The sequence below is a fragment of the Chelon labrosus genome (assembly GCF_963514085.1).
Source record: "Chelon labrosus genome assembly, chromosome: 12".
In the NCBI taxonomy this organism is placed as follows: Eukaryota; Metazoa; Chordata; class Actinopteri; order Mugiliformes; family Mugilidae; genus Chelon; species Chelon labrosus.
In genome coordinates this window covers 25873126-25890887 of record NC_140345.1, presented here as the reverse complement: position 1 = coordinate 25890887, position 17762 = coordinate 25873126, and the positions used below count along the sequence as shown (strand labels likewise).

At 44.9% G+C, this 17762-nt stretch overlaps 1 protein-coding gene across 1 annotated transcript in view; it reads left to right on the top strand.

Annotated features, from left to right (window-relative positions):
- Nucleotides 1-3740: 3740 nt before the first annotated feature.
- The window catches only part of adgrb1a (adhesion G protein-coupled receptor B1a), a gene marked incomplete at its 5' end in the record, with an annotated part of 116646 nt that continues 102624 nt past the window's right edge, over nt 3741-17762 (top strand). The window contains one exon of the mRNA XM_084557672.1: nt 3741-4476. Coding sequence (XP_084413798.1) covers nt 3741-4476 — 736 coding nt within the window. The remainder of the gene's footprint in view (nt 4477-17762) is intronic.

The following is a 17762-nucleotide window of genomic DNA, read 5'->3' as shown; positions in this document are numbered from 1 at the left end:
GTTAAAATTATACTGTTAAATTAAAAAACAAACTCCTGTTGACAAGGCCATATGTACAGTTTGATTAACATTTACTTGGAGAGAAACTTTATTCTGCAGAGACAAGACTGCACTTTTTGGATTTTCTGTTTGGATTGTGTTTTATTGCTTCTGACGACTCGTCATTATGGGCTTCTAACAACTTATCTTTAATGGCATCCCACCTCCAAGCCTCCCCACGGGCACACATGGGCCCACAGATCATTTTGATTGAACCGGGGGGGAGGCTGCTCCGTGCTGGTTTCTTTTGCTACGCTGCACTCGGAGGCTGGCCTGGTCTCTCCGTATTAAATCTATATGAAGACACTGGTCGGTGATCCACTGGTCCACAGTTCCGTCATTGTTTTTTTCAGTTTGAGGCTGGTTGGAACAGTTGTTGGAGCCTTTTTCCGCCTGAGAAACTGTCTTTAGCATTAACTGTCTATAAATCTGTTACAATTACTGTTTAGTGCCTGAATATAAACTTTAATTAAACAAGCTTTTAATAGACAGACTTCATTGTCTTTCAGTTATACAACAAGTGTGCACAGAACAAAACTGCACTGCATTGGCTCAGAATGGTGTTAAAATACGCAGCAGCTATGTATAAAAGCAGGCATGGTGCATAGTGCATAAAACCAAATGAACAAATTCAGCAGTGCAAGAGTGATATGTAGTATTGACAGTAATGCAAATAAAGTAATCCATTGTTTAACCAGTGTGCAGAATACGGAATTACGTACATACAGTAAACTATGAAGTGCAAAAGTAAAAAGAACCTGTGGACTTGACAGTAGTGCAAAAAACTGTCCATATATAGTTATACGTAATTAAACATGTCTGAAGTAGAGAGCAGCACATTTCCAGATTATATCAAATCAAATAAAATCAAGCTTTATTCTCATTTTGTCATACATACAACTGTAACTGAGATCTGTGCAGACTTAGCAAAATAGGTAGAAGACTCAGTTATAAAAGGCTTAAATAAGTAAAGTGCAAGGTGCACTGTGCCCTTCCTGGTTCAGATCAGCACCAGTCTAACAGCTTGTGGGAGAACACTGTTGAGCAGTCTGTTGGTCCTGCTTTTGATGCTCCGGTACTTTGTCTGATCGCAGCAGTTCAAAGAGTTTACTGAGAGGGTGAGAGGGGTCTCTGATGATACTCCGTGCTCTGTTCTTGCACCGGCTCTGGCAAAGTTCTTGAACAGGAGGCTGCGAGACTCCGATCACTCTTTCTGCTCCCCTCACTACCCTTTGCACGGCCCTTTTGTCTGCCGCCGTTGAGCTGGAGTACCTTGAGGACGTACAATAGGTTAGAACACTCTCCACCGCTCCTCTGTAGAAGGTCGTGAGGATGCAGGTGTGTCCTCACCGGCACAGAGGTCAGGATGTTCAAGCGTGTCTGGTACAAATACAGCAGGAGTGCAATGAGAGTCTGAAGTGACAGTGTCCCTAGTGCATAAGAGAGTATAGTGTTTCAGCAGCGCATATCGAGGTAGGTGTACAACGAATGTTTGTGCTGACATCATGTTGTAAGTCCAGAGTTTATCTGTTTACCATCTGGGATGCACAGTTCAACTTTGTCTTACTCTGTATCAGTTTCAATCTGTCGGGGGTTTTGCTGGTATACTGAGTGTGGCTCCGATACCAGTGACCTGATCTCAAAACCTGGTCAGCTGTGTCCAAGTCTGTTCGTAATTTGTAATTATACGTGTTCACTCAATAAAGAACTCCTATACAATTACTTATTATTTTATTTATGCATCCAGACAGACTGTATCATGTTGTGTCGTGTAGTTACAGTTCAGCAACACCGTGATGTAGTCATGTGAACATGGATTGTGTTTAGATGAGCACCAGTGTCCAATGTGTCTATGGTGCTTATTACAGTTTTGGTCATATTCCGGATATGGCATCAACTTGGATTTTAGTGTACATGCTAAATACCATCCCCGCTACTTTGTACTGTAACTTTATACTGTTTGTGCAGGTACCCGTGGTGGTTATAACCCAAACCTGCAACAGGTCTCCGTTGCACCTCCAAAACAGTTGTGATTCATCAGAGAATGGACATGGGCCTTCTCAGAGTGTCCTGTGGTGTCTGGCAACAGAATGTTGTTAGTCGGGGCCATTGGGTCCTATAGGTTGAGGGGAGGGGCCTCTGTGGCATCCTCATCCCACAGATACTCGACAATTTTGGGATCTAGTGAATTTGGAGGCCAGGTCAACACCTTGTGCTGTTCTTCATGTTTTTTTTTTAGTTGTTCTTAAACCGTTTTTGTGTGTGTGTGTCTATGTCAGGCTGCATCCTGCTGGGGATGGCTGCTGCCATCAAGGAGTGTCATTGCTATGGGGTGGGGGTGCCTGGTCTGGTCTAGGTGGGTGCTACATGTCTAAGTAACGTCCACACCAATGAATGCCAGGTCCAAAAGTTTCCCAGCAGAACATTGAATTATCACAAGATGGTCAATGTTATTCACTTCTCCCGTCAGTGGTTTTAATGTTGTGGCTGATCAGTGTATGCATACTATTGTTAGCTGAGCAACTCATCTTGACCATACTCTTTAATCTGCTTTGGCTCAGGGCCTTTTTTTTATGTCAACACATTTAAATAACTTTCTCTAAACTTGTACCCGTTGTACGTGTTTCTGTGATGTATATAAATGAAAGTTACACACTTGGCTTCTCTTAATGTTGTGTTCTTTCATTCAGATTTGCACAAAAAACATTCTGCCTTTTGTTTTCCGTGCAATAACTTAAACAATGGATGACAATTTCCCTCAACGGCACGCATTTCTAATCAATCGGTGCGCTCAGCTGAAACTATACAATTTTCACTCCAAGAGGAAAGCAAGATTATCAATTTGAATTATACTGTTTACCATTCAAAAACTGCTTTCCACATCATAGCATTTTAATGCAGTAACATTGATTATAACAAGAGTCCCTGCATGTTCTATGTAAAAAAAAAAAAAAAGAAGTGGTCCAGAAGTGAAAAACTGCACAATTATAGTTTGATTACCTCTTTAAAAGCAAAACATCAGCAAATTGCTTTGACTCTTAAAGGCAAAAAAGACAAAGACAAGTACTGATCATGGCATTGGAGTAAAGGATGACTGCAGGTGTTGCGTTTTTTTTCTTCTTCTTTGTAATTAATAGTCTTATAATTGGACAAATTAACGTGCTGGCAGATGAAATATGGGAGCAGACATGCGAGGAAAGCAGTTGTCTCTCAGGAGGAGACCAATCTGCACTTCTGCGAGGAAGAAAAACTCAAGTAAACCTCGAGCTCCCTCCTCTGATCTGGCTTCTCTTCTCAGCTTGTCGTTCTCCACAACCCACGTCACAGCGATGATTCTCGGTTTACAGCACAAACAATAACGGCTGATAAAAAGATTTCTCCTCGTGGAGATAGATTGCATCGGTGTAATTCCATTCCACTGTACCATCAGATATGACGTCCGGCTTATATCGTGTTCTTTTTCATTTCGCAGGTTCTCCTGAATCTCTGGGTTGACTGGCACAGCCATGGACCGGTTTCTGGATCTTTGAAAAGACCTGTGCTCCCCCTCCTCTTACTCCTCCCCCTCCTCCTCTTCCTCCTCCTCCTCCTCCTCTTCCTCCTCTTCCTTCGTTAACCTAGAGAGCTGGAAGTGGACTCATTCGAAGCCAGAAACAAGGCGTCAACCTACGATACCGTCCCCTTCCCTTCATCTGCAAACCATGTCAAGCGTTATTTTCCTGATTCCTGGCCAAGCAAGGTGGCCACTCCCAGTGCTATTCTTTTGTTTTGCCCCTCTTCTGTTGATGAGGAGTTGGTGTCACGCAGCACCTTCTGGCCCCGAGTCGGATACCTGCTCCACCTTAGTCCAAAACCGCTTCTTCGGCTTCTTCCTGTCTTCGTCGGTGTTCCCCACTGTGCCTTGTTCCTGGACCTTACAGAACCCAGATCCACGGCGCTACACCATCTTCCTCAAGGTGACCAAACCCATCGAGGACTGCGTGCCCTCGCAGCTCCGCACATTCCAGTATGACTCCTTCCTAGAGACCACACGCACCTACCTGGGCATGGAGAGTTTCGACGAGGTCGTGAGGCTGTGCGACGCCTCCGCCCCGGTGGCCTTCCTCGAGGCCGGGAAGCAGTTTCTACAAATGAGGAAGGGACCTCCTCGGGCAGGCGCGCCCGTTACCGGCGGCGACGGGGATTTCAAAACCGAGTACCTGGTGGTGGGGAAGCGCAACCCAAGCATGGCGGCCTGTCAGATGCTGTGCCAGTGGCTGGAGGACTGTTTGGCCTCCAGCACGTCCAACAGGCCGTGCGGCATCATGCAGACTCCATGTTTGTGCTGGGACCCGCCACCGCAGCTCAGCGAGGGGGACAGCTGTTATCACAATGGAGTTTACCTGGAAAACTGTTTACCCAGTGTGAAAGAGAGTGGAAAAGATGCTGAGATAAATGGTGAGTAGAAACACTTTTATGGCTGTTTAACTCCAAAAAGTTGTTTGTTTCTCCACCAAATAATTGCACCATTTTTCATTCATCCACTGCACAGTTCCCAAAAACGCTTAATTGCTAAGATTAACAATTATCTCTGCTTGTCTGGAAAACGCTAGGTAAGTCTGGCTTTGCTTTGAATAAGATACAAAATAGATGGATTTTTTTGTTTTGTCTGACCTCATAAGGTCAGCTTTGGCATTTAGCATGCTCTCAGCAAAATGACAGAGAAATGGTGTCTTCGGCAGCAATCAAGCCCGTGTGTGATTTGTGAAAAGCGAGGGCAGCCGCGTGACATTGGCTCAAAAAAAACAAAAAAAAAAACAAGTGGAGTGTTTTGGCTCTGGAGGGTAGAAAGAGGGACAGAAAGAGGCGAATGGAGGGTTTAAGATTTCGTCTGATGGAAGCAAGATCTGTGACCTTGCAAGGTCGGCACCGCGTTCTGTCCCTCCGAGGTCCAGGAAGCGACATTCGATCGGCCTCCGGGAAGCTTTTGGAAACAGAGGAGAATCAAGTACTGATATTGGATAGCTGTGGGGATGCTCAGAGCAGAGCGGAGTGGAGGGGGTGGAGGGGAGGGGGTAGTGTAAATAGAGACAAAAGAGGAAGATAGATGGAGAGAACGGCAGAAATACGATGGGGTAAGGGCCTGTGGCTTGAAGTCTAATTGTCTGCCGCTTGATCCCAGCTCCCCTCCCTCTCCCTCGGCAGACAGGATGTGGCCTGACATCTCTATCCTGGCTTCGTCAGGACCGTGGCCAGGGGGTTGGAGCATTTTCTCGGCTCCCCTTTCTCCCCCTAACCTTTCCACCATCTATCTCTCCTCTCCTCCTCTCAGTCGCCTCCCCTAATCAGCCTGTGGTCTCACTGTCTCAGTCGTCCTCCTCCTCTGTCTCCTCTGAGCCACCATCGCTGCCTCCCCATCTCCCCCCCCCCCCCTCCGGGCTGATAGTGGGCTGATACCGAGCCAGTCGTGGGAAGCCAACCAAGCAGAGAAGATGTTGCGGTGGGTATCTCCTGCCTCATCCTCCTCCAGTCTCCAGAGCGGCTAATATCCCCTCGCCGTCGCAGCCTCCTCATCGCCAGTTATCACACTTATGTAATCCCGCTTATGGTGCACAACAGCGGGGTGTGGGCTGTTTGTGCCTCAAGGTGTGAAAAATAAAAAAGAAATATACCATCCACTGTTGGCTTATGTCGAGATAAAAAGCGAAGGACACATTATGGCTTTTCTCCCTCGGCGTGCTTCAGCCCACACAGGCGAGGCGTCTCCTAGATGATAATCCCAGGTTCAGGGTGAGTGAAAGCGCGGCCATGGAGGCCTGTGATGAGCCGAAATGGAAGAGGCAAACAGTCAGAGAATATTTGGCTGGATGGGCGACTGGATGGATTGAATTGGTGGATGAAGATAAAGAGAGGCTGGGGAGACGTAATGGATTCTGTGTGGAAATAGGTCGGGGAGGCAAGCGGTTATGGCCCGCTGTGCGGCGAATAGAGGAGTGGAAGGGCGATGGTTGTGAGTGATGAATGGAGGAAAGACAATAGATACAGAAACGAGAGAGGGCGGGAGGGGAGAGTAAAGAAGAGCGAAGAGGCTGACAAGCGCTCAGAGGGGGGAGTCGTTTGAGGTGGGCCCACTTGATGAGGATAGATGGTTGTTTTTCGGGTCAAGCAACGCACAGCTGGACCTGTTTGGTCTCGGGACTTTTCAGGAACCAGATAGTTCACAGATCCCGGCCTCCTCCGTCAATCCCTCCCGTCTCTCTGCAGAGGAACGGGGAGGTCCCGCCCGGCAGCAGATGGAGGGGTTAGAGCTGCTGTCAGCGCTCAAGCTCTGCTCGCTATGTCCAGCTGACGGGGGGGCTAGGCGAGGGGTTTGACTGCTTATTGCTGGTTTGGGAGCAACTTTATTCAATTCCACAGTTTTACAATATGCAAAAGTTCTAAGTTCGTCTTCCATTCCTCTTATGCAAAACACACAGATGAGGTTAAACATATTTTATTCCAACTTTATGTGCAAGAGTGCATATTTAAAAGTGTCCAGGGCAGAGGATTGCTTTTGTTCTGTGGCCGTCAAGCAGAAGGTGTTGGAGATTTTTTCCATCCTCATCGCAGCTGATCATTGGACATGAAGGAAGTCTGTTTGCTGAGCCAGATGTGATTTTTGGCCTTATCCTCGTATGGCCCCTGCTTGTCCTCAGCATACAAGTTAACCAAAACACAACTGCAAACAAAAGAGAAGACTTATTTGCTTATATTTGCCCTGTGGAAGCTTTTTAATGAGACAACAAAGAAAAGATTGATTTAAACGGAAACATTTATATTAAACCTTCCCAGTTGTTTTCTGGTGTATTCACTGCAGACAGTTTCTCCAGGCCAAGTGTTGCAAGTTTACATTTTGCATCCAGTGCTGTTGCGGCAGGTAGCGTAGGCCAACTATTATGCATTGAGGCAGAAGGTCAAGGGTGTAGGAAGTCTCTCTGTGGGTGGATGACGATCATCTAGGAAAGCACAGATGCAATTAATGTTTGTCTTGGAGTTAAATTAAATAATAGTTGCCAGAATCTTATCTAACCATAACCTTTTCCAACGTGGTCATTGAACCACAACCACACATGCTTCCTCTTCATTTTAATGAGTCACTGACGAAGACTTGACGTTTTTCGAGTCTTCTAAATCTCATTCTAGTCCGGTCATGGGGACGTAGGTCTTTCATAATTCTTCTGTGTGTCTGTTTTGTACAGAGATCCAGATATTTTTTATTTACTTTTTGGGAAATGATGTTGCACCCCATGCCTCACCTCAAACACCCTCAGTCGCAAATGGTTCATCCCCCCCACCAGTGTTATTGTTGGTTGATACAAGATCCGTAATTGCTAACTTTTATCATGATGACAGAAGATATATGGCTGCGTTTTCTATAGGATCTATTCTTCACGGATGTACCCAGACAGCTTGCTACGCCGGTGGTGGCTTTATTCTTTTATTTTTTTATTTTCTGCCTGTATGGTGGTTGAGCTGCTTATCCTGCAGGGGAAGGCAGCCATCAATCACCAAATCTACAGCAGACACCGGCAGCAGTTCAGTACAGATTCAGGCGAACAGTAATGGACGTCTTTGTCATCTCCACACCTCCGTTCTATTCTGCGTGTCTGGTGCGGGGACACTAATGGCCTGAAACCGGCTCATTCGACGGGGATTTCTCCTGCAGCGCTTTTCTTTTCTGTTTCAAACTTAAAACGTACGCTGTCGGAACAATATGAAACACGTTGTGTATCGACTCGGGTTTCTCATGTCACAGTGAATGTCTTCACCGCCTGTCCTTCCTCTAGAATTCCTGACAGGCACGGCAACGATTATCGAGAATCCATTAATCACCGTTAAGAAGTTTACCATTGACGGAAATATTAACCCGTGCAAAAGGGGGATGTTATTATTTGTGCATCCTCCTCATCAATACATTGAGTTTTCAAAGCAGCCAGACGCAGCCCTTTGCGAATATCGGGTGTAAGGGTAAATGAACATATTGACCTGCAGCTAGATGAAGTCAATATCGCCATTCTTGATTTTAATTTCCAAATTCGGACGTGTTCAGGGGAGTGTGTTCGTCCTCTGGCTATGCAGATGTCTGCTTTACTATGTCAATAGGGATCAATGGGAAGCTTTTAACCCGCACTGATTCTGACGTGAGCCTTGGGTCAGATTTAAAGGAAGCAACGTTGTCTACGTGCTTTAAAAAAATATCCCTCTGCTTTCAGTGGAGAGTCTTGGTGTCCTTGAAGACATAAAAGCAAATATCTTCACAATTTAACCATTAAGCAGGAAAGTGGTGGTTAATACACTAAAACAGTGCAGCAGCGGTCCATGTATCACCCGTCCACAGCTTACTGTGTGGACTCAGCTCCTGCGCCGTGTGAGAAGTCTTTGACCTTTAAGATGAGAGGACCGGTGATTTCAGGGCTATTTCTGGAACGATTCGACATTCAAATGGTGAAAGTTAAAAGGTTTGGGACGAAATAATGGTGGGGGGGGGGGGGGGGGGGGGGGGTCTTTTCAGGGGCATACACACCAAACGTTGTGCGAGAGATACTGTCCGTAAAAATCCAATTCGGCTGCGCGGCGTGTAGCGTAGCTTGTGCATGTGTGTGGACGGTGCGCGACTCGTGTCACGATGCGCGGCACGGAGCAGGGAAGGATTCATCCGTTAGCCCTCGGTGGACAGCAGGGGAGTCAGTGAGTGATTAAAGGTTGTTTCACGGAGATGTGAAGAGATGAGAAAGCGCATGACTCAGTTCGAACAAAAGGGACACGACGGAAGAAGAGCCAAGTGAAGTGAAGTGAAGGTGAAGGACTCCAAATATCCATCTGTGGCAGCGTCCAATCAGAAAGCGGTCCACGTAGTAGACAAAAACTGTTTTGATGTGATGCAGAAATACTGTCCGTGATAACCCATGTTGGTGGACCTCCAAAGCGTGGTTGCATGTGTGAGGATGCGGCCTGAGTTTGTGACACGATGTGCGGCGCGGAGCATGAAAGGATTCATTTGTTATCCCTCAGTGGACAGCAGGGGAGGCTGTGAGTGATTAAAGGATGGATCAGGGAGATGTGTGGAGTTGAGAAAGCACATGACTCAATTTTAACAAAAGAGACACGACCGAGAAAGCGCCAGGAAAGTGAGCTGAAGGTGAGGGGATGACGAATACAGCTTACCCACAATGCCACGGGATCGTTTGAGTCGTGACCTCGGCCTCTCGCGTCCGGCGCTCTCGCTTGCAGCTTTGCAGTCGTTTTGAAGTGTGAAGTATTTATTGTGAAGCAGAGAAGCTTGAAAAATAACCAAACAAGGACACGGTGACACAGACTGAAAGCACTCTGAAATGAGACATGTGAAGGAAGGAAGGAAGCTCCGCCGATGGCATTGTCACCTCGCTGCGAATCTCCACATCTGAAATCAGCCTGGGATTTCAATGTGGAATATCTGTAACACAGCATGGGACGTAGAGGATAGATCACATAAAAATGAATGTCAAATACTGCCCAAATTCAGTGGCTCGATCTTGGCATTTCTAGATGGAATACGCCGCAAGACACAAACGAGACTTGGGTTATTTACAAAATTGCTACAAATGGTGTCAAGAAGCGAAACTTCAATCACAAACCACTCTCTCCTGCAATCACATGTGCACTGTGTGACCTTCCTCAATTTCCAGTGACTGCTAGGCATTAGGACCACTGAGAGGAGAAGTAAATAACATTGACCATCTTGTGATAATCCAGTGTTCTGCTGGGAAACTTTTGGACCTGGCATTCATTGGTGTGGGTGTTACTTAGACATGTAGCACCCACCTAGACCAGACCAGGCACCCCCACCCCATAGCAATGACACTCCTTGATGGCAGCAGCCATCCCCAGCAGGATGCAACCTGCCCCAACTCAAAAAACATGGAGAACAGCACAAGGTGTTGACCTGGCCTCCAAATTCACTAGATCCCAAACTGATCAAGTATCTGTGGGATGATCCACAGAGGCCCCTCCCCTCAAAGGCCCCCCCACCCATGTCCGTCCTCTGATGAGTCACAACCACTGACTGTATAAATATGGACAACGCGTCCCTACTTCCTTGCATTGCGCCATCTTGCAACTTTGGAGCCAGAGTCGGAGTGAAGTCGGGATATCGATGACCCGACATCACTTCAGCCAGACTCACTCACATTATAGTTTAATTAATTCTACGCTCTGCTCTACCTCCACCGGTTACAAAGAAAAGTTGGATTATAAACTGTACTATGTTTCTATAGCGTCAGATAACTAAAACAGTTCGGCCCAAGTCCTGTCCACTAACTCAGAGGGGGGTGGAGCTTATGACCTATACTGCAGCCAGCCACCAGGTGGAGCTCTATTTGCTTTGGCTTCACTTTAGAGGAGCTGTTTGCATCTGTTTCCATCTTTATTCTGTCTATGGGTAACTGTTTTAGAGGCACAAGGGAGACGGACACAATATTAGGAAGGTGGTCATAATGTTGTGCCTTATCGGTGTATTGTAACATTAGATTTGATCTGCTAATCTGTTGTCCTTCTCAGGACTGAGTGAGTTACTGGCAGACATATCCATATAGACATTATTATGAAGATCTGGACTTATGACATGGCCATATGATGTGTTTTAATTCTTATAGCAGAACAAGTTTTGGCTAATTATCTGTAGGTAATAAATATTTAGAAAAATAAAAAATGCATACTATGCAAAGACACAACTTTAGTCTGGGGTTAGGTTTGACATGACAGGATGCAGGATAAGCACATGTAGAGAGTGAAGTGTTGGAGGGAACTGTCTGTGCTGTCTGTCTGTTTTGTCCATCACTGTTGTCTGGAGACGGTTTGCGATAGTTACTGGTGCTTGAAGAAACTAAAAAAAATAAAAGATGATCTTGTCTAGTCTGCCTTTGACAAGAACTGCCAACTCACCACACTGTGTGTATATATTTATGCCATCATCACGTTCAGCCCTGGGGAACATATCTCTAACACGATGGAGCCAATATTCTTTTTTTTGTTTTCTCTCTCGGCTCTCTTTTTGTTGTTGTTTCCGGTTTTCTCAAACCCCTGACTGGAGTGTCACACGCATAGCGGTGACAGTGACTCAGCTGTTGACAAGATATGACTAACTGATGTGTGTGTGTGTGTTGTAAAAGTCCCTGCCATGGCAAGGCTAGAGCGCTGGTAGCGACCACCGTGTGTGTTTGTTGTTTTGTGTGTGTGTGTTCGTGCTTCACCATTGAGCCAATTAGTGATCAATCATCTGCTTGACATAGTATACACACACACACATATATACGCTGATGACCACCCCTGCCTAGTATGCAGCCGGTCTACTGTAAAATACAGTATTTGATCTCATGTATATGCAACCTGGCGAAATTAACCAGACACAGGACACAAAAATACTTTGGGTTCTTTATTTTGGATTACAAATTGAAACTGGCAAATGTGCCCTGGGTCGTAATACTCTGAGGATTCCTAGTGTCTCTATTACAGCCTTCGGTGCAGATGCAAAATAGGGGTTAGGTGATGAAAGTCACTAATAAAAACACAGTAGAAAATAATGCTTTGCAGCAATGAAACCTATATTCTTGACCTGAATACATATTCTGAGAACAGACGGCTCATGTGCTACATATTGTGAGCTGCAGATATGTATAGCCTGTATAAAAACAGGCAGCAACTCAGCACCATCAGTATCATGTGATGCTACTCCACAGCTTATTAAAAGATGGGATAGTGTGGCTGGGTATTTCTTTGAAGCCTTTTCCATGTACTGTAGCTAAAGGTCTAATAACGGCAGATGCATTGCAGTAGTACTTTAGTTGAATTTCAGGACTGACATGTCACGGTAGTATGGGCTTCATCTTTAGTGAAGTATTTCCACACATTTGATGAACCGCTGCTAGTTTGCTGCAACGACCCACTGGGCTCCTCACCTGTCTTCACAGAGGCGTCCATGTTGTTTTTGTCACATGATCAGTGACTAGTCGACATGATGCTTAAAGCGTCAAACCTATAGCAAAACAGGACTCATTCCAGAGTACAACATAAAAACTGAATCTCCATCAAACACTGTGCAGATGTAACTGTAGTGGCTCTTCCTCATAAAGCAGAGCACACATTTACATGTCAGGTCCAAATGCTACAGCATGTGCAAACCAACATTTTTGATTACATCGTAACTGCTCGGTCCATCATTTAAAAAAAACACAGACTGAACAGCAGTGATATTCCATGAGTCAAAACAAATCATTACCAGTAAATCAAACACGTAGAATCAACTCTTCACAAATCTGTTGACGTCTAACAAAAACGGTCATGTTTAAGAGCAAAACTAATAACCTGCACGCATCTGATGCCTCAAAAATAATTAATACTACATATTTGGTGCAAAAGACACACGACAGGGGTACCCACAAAAGAGCAGTGCCATCTGGTGGCTGCAACTTCTTTCCCATCTGGTTACATGAAGCTTCAAACAAGGTAGACTACACTGAAAATACAGGATCGTGGACCCCCACTTAACTATATGTGTAAGTAGCGTGCAACAAAAACATCCCAACAGTTTTCCTATTACATTTGTTGCACCTGTTGGGATGGGACGAATACGACGTTAATCATTCTCATTAGCAGGTGGTGGTGTCTGATGACCTCGTATGACCCCCTGTTATAACTCTGTCCTTCTCCTGGATGTGTGAGCTCCTTATCAAAGATGTTCACACAGGTATCCATCATTCATTGAGGTCAGTTAATGGGACAGCTGCTTGGTTAATAGTCCTGATGATGATGGATTCATTTCTGGACCCTTGTCATTAGGGAAATCACACTTGTAATAAAGGCCGAAGGTCATACATAGCAGGCGCAGTACATAGTGAGATGAGAGGACGTTCCTCCAGGACCACGGAGCTTTTTATTTAGATTTTTTAGCTTCATGTGTGATTCTAATGCTGTCCCAACTATAAAAAACTATTTATACAGTGTATGGCACACAGAGATGCTTTCAGGAGCAATAGGACAAACAACGCAAGCACAACGTTGTTTGAAACGTGCAAAAATATTTCCGATTCATTACAAAACCATGGCGGAGTTAATTAAAGTATTAACATTGTATGTAAACCCTGTCTTGAGATACATCAGTTCCCTGATGTCAGTCACAGCCTCATCAGTGCTGCCCGATATATACTGAATGTGCTGGACAGCTCAAGAAGCAATAAACGAACGGGCCGTCCAAAGCGGAGACGAAGTAACGAAGAAAACCCTCATAAACCTCCTGACTTGCACCTTTCTTTTTCCTCCAGCTGCTGGCAGTCGGCTGTGGCTGAGGAAGATGAATGTGAGCGCTGCGTCTCTCCCTGCAAGCCTCTGCGCGGCTGGAGCACATTGTTGCTAAACTAAGGGATTTCCAGCCCGCCTCCATAAGGAGCAGTGAGGGATCCTAAAGCAAGGCTAATGCATTAGCTCTCTTATGCGTGGATGCTGGCATGCCTGTGCGCGCACACACACGCACACGCACACACACACAAACGGCGAAATGTCACACCAGAAAATGGCACATACACTGGTGCAACCACGCACGGTCCCTCGTGACTGAGTGTGGGTGGCTGACTGAGGGAGAGAATAAAGCTGATTTTATGTGTGTGCACAAGAGAGAGAGAGAGATAGAGAGAGCATGTGTAGGGAGCAAGGTGTGGTGTTCGCTACTGGGGGCGCCTGTGTGGGCAGGAATAAACCGAAGAGAGATGGCAGGAAGATGCTCTGTGCTGGTGTTGAGGTCGATCTGCATGCAGGGAGCATTTCATATTGAGGTGGGGCAGGGAAGACATTTAGCAAATTATTTAGCTCTTAACGATTAGTCAGGTTATTAGAGCACCACATTTATTTATGAGTCAGTCTGGTTAAACATTCCCATTGACGCCAGGTGTCTCTGGTATGTCGGCTTCATCAATAACAATAGAAATCGTCTCACTTTACCAGTGACGGGCCGAATATTTTCCACCTAGGCCTTGAATGCCTCCAACCTTATTCAAAACAGCTCTTAATGCGGTCGTTATGATGCCACTGCTGTAGAAACCATCAGCATCATACGGATACGCAATAAAACAGGACGATGCATCGTAGACGGGTATCTCATATAGTGAGATGAATGTCATTACTAAAGCAGGAAACTTCAAGAAACGGAATATCAAGGCAGGCTTCAAGAAAATCTAGCAGAAGCATCAATGTCTAACTAAATAAAATGGCAAAAATATACATAAAAGATGTAAATATAATTCATTTTACTTCCCAGAACTTAAGAAACTATTTAGAGTTCTCCACATAGTGTTCATAGTTACTGACCTGAAAGTGGTGGACAATTCCTTTCCCCCGCTGGGTCAGGCTAGCTAGCTAGCGCCACTGCTGTAGAAATCATCAACATCATACGGATACGCAATAAAACAAGACATTGCATCGTAGACAGGTATCTCATAAAGCGAGATGAATGCCATTACTAAAGCAAGAAACTCACTTAGAACAATTTAAAAAGTCGGCTGCGCACCAGCGCCACATACGTCAAATCCGGCAGAAGCATCAATGTCGACTCAAGAAAATGGCAAAGAAAAGATGTAAATATAATTCATTTTACTCACCAGAATTCAAGAAACAATTTAGAGTTCTCCTCATAGCGCTTATAATTGCTGACCTTGAAAGTGGCGGACACATCCCTGGCCCGTCTGGGTCAGGCTAACTATCTCCAGGATTGGGCGGCATTTCCTCACAATATTCGACTCTTTCTGCAAACTCCGCCGTGAAAGTGGCTTTCTAAGAAGATCTGCAACCAAATCGATAGACCCTCTGATCAGAGGACGCGAAAACGCTGACGCTACTGTAGGCAACAGAGAAAGGCCTAAGAATCCGATCTCAAAATGTGATTTCGGGCCGCCTGCAGTTTTAATTGTGAAGGCCCAGCCAGATTTGACGGCTGAAATATGACTGGATAAAAGCTCTAATGCAAAGTTACACCCCCAGAAGCACCGCGGCTGAGAGACAGACAAGCCATAAAAAGAAAAGCATAGGCTATAGAGAAAAATGTCATAAGATTAATGGGAAAATAGTAAAATATAAGTCAGTGATTCTGATAAAGTTTGACGGCCCACCACTGCACTTTACAGAACTAACCTGAAACGGCTCAGAGCAAACACTGAGGCTTCCTTTTAACGGGAAGAAACCTTGAGCAGAATCTGAATTTCATTGCGATACAAGCAAGAGGCTGTCTCCCACTGCCTTCCACTTCTGCTAAAGAAACAAAGACTATGCAATTTGCACAGCCCTCAAACTTTATCATTAACCATATTACACCAATCCATATTCTTGACTTCGCACGCAGTAAATGCACTAACCCATCTGTCCCTGCAAGACGCATGTACGCAGCTGCACTCTAAGCACGGAGGCAGACCAGTCGAATGCTGAGCAATTTAGCTAGCTAGATGGTAAATGGTGTTGTTTTTATATAGTGCTTTTTCTTTGCCTTTTTTCTGCTTATTTTTACTTTTACAACTAGGGGGTTAGTGTCTTGCTCAAGGACACTAATGCGTGTGGCATGTTCCAGGGGATCGACTGTAACAATCGGCCTAGCTTAGCTGCTGTCAAAACGCCTTGGCAGACTGTGTCCAAACCTAAATACACCTGGAAATTTAGGAAGAGCTGGTCTGAACAGTTTGCATTCATAGTCACCAGGGAAGTGACGATTTTGAAAAGTCTGCAGGCTTGATTGTACAGGGCATGGTGGTAAAAAATGACCCGAGCCAAAGTATTAGCTCCCAGCAGCACAAATGTGCAACTGAAGAACAGTTACAGCTAAACGAACAAAAAAAAAGTTGGATAAGGAACTTCTGTTCTGCAACCATGTTCTGCACCATGGGTAACATTTTTCAGAAGACTGGAGCCGTGTCAAACATTTAACATCATTACAGCTTTAACTGCTGAGCATTGCGAGCTGCTTGATCTCGATATATATATATACGCTGCTGCAGAGACACAGGAGATGGTGGCGGTGTGAAACGGGCTAGCCTGCAGCCACAACCGTGGGGTTAGACATCACAGAAAGCATACAGCTTTCTGTGCTTTGATACCCGGCTGAGGAGGTGGCACAAAGATCAACAGATTGTTTGACAGATTGTGAGTCATTTTATAGGCAAGTTAGCCGGCGTTATTTTTGCACTGAGGTGTGCTGTGATGAAAGGCTCAGCAGCTGCCTTCGTTGAACAGTAAAGTTACCCAGCAAACCCATAAGGGGTTACAGTATGCTCAGCAATGACCCGTTTAACACTGTGCGACATTATGTCTAGCGAGACAGAGAGAGAGAGAGAGACTCCTCTATCCTCTACGGCGCCACCGCTTTCTTATTTCAGCCGAAATCCCAATTTGGCCCGTCTATTAAATGTATGTCAGACCCCGCTCACATCCTCCGCACTGAGTTCAAGCTTCTACCTCCTGGCAGAAAGTACAGAGTCCCAAGATGTAGGCGGGCCGTCTGCATCAGGGCTCCAAACCCCGCGTAATAAAAGCTGCCATTTGTTCGGAGGGTTTATGTGCGACGGATAAATGCGTGGGCGTCGCGTAAGACTAATGTGATGCTGCATGTTTTATGTTCATGCTTGCTGATTTTATTTTCTTGTTTTTTTTTGTTTTTTATGCTTTTGGGATTTATGCTGTTTTCTCAGCTGCAGGTTCATTATTTTATTTTATTTTTTTATTATCTCTTGGGTGAGCTACGGTTATTGCCACAAGCTTTTTTTGTCGTCTGTTTACGTATGATCTTGATAGCTATATAGCCTGACATATTTTATATATGTTATGAATACAAAATCATTACATTTAATCTTAATTTAGCCATCGGCCCCGATGTTTCCAGCAGCATTTGAATGCAACATAACAGCGACGTGCAGAATTAAATTGCCTCATCTGCTGATATATTAAGCTATTAGCGCCTAAATAAACTTGTCATGTGGTATAATCACATCTTTTAAGACTTTAATCAGTATTGGATGATATTCTCGCTTTGCTCTTGTTTAAAGATTTAACCTAATATTGATTTAACTGATGCTTTTTGAGGGAGCCGAAGCAGAATATAGACACCGTGCACACATTTGCCGTCACAGATGAACGTTGATCAGTCTGCGGATTTAAGCATTAATGGGAAACTCACTTCAGCACTTTAACAAATTAACTACCAGCGCATGTGTCTCTTTTATTTTTTTATTTTTTTTTACCCGTGTCTATTTTAGCACTTATTCTCACCGTCTTGGCCAAACGGAGGCGGTGACGGTGCTGGTGAGGGTTGCCTTACACGGCTGCAAAGGATTTTTAATTGGACTTTGGGCTTTTTAATTGGATCTAATACATCAGCTGCTGTCATTTTCTGGTGTCAGGCCCTGTGAAATGGAAGGCTTTCTAGCGAGGGTCACCTCTTAAGTGGTTTCGGTTTGAACTCTAATGCAAAAGTCTGTCTCACATGAATGAGAAGAAAGAGAGAGGTAAAAGAAAAATAAACTAAAAAGAAGCTTCTTTTTTCTGTAATTGTGTATTTTATTTTAACATTACGGACGATTTAAAGGGCCCATCTTCTTGTATCGTTGCAACGCTTGACACTCTTCTCTATCCATTCATGTATAGATATGAAAGGGGCAGGTAAAAAATGCCAAACAAGCTGCATGGCTTCACAGACTTGA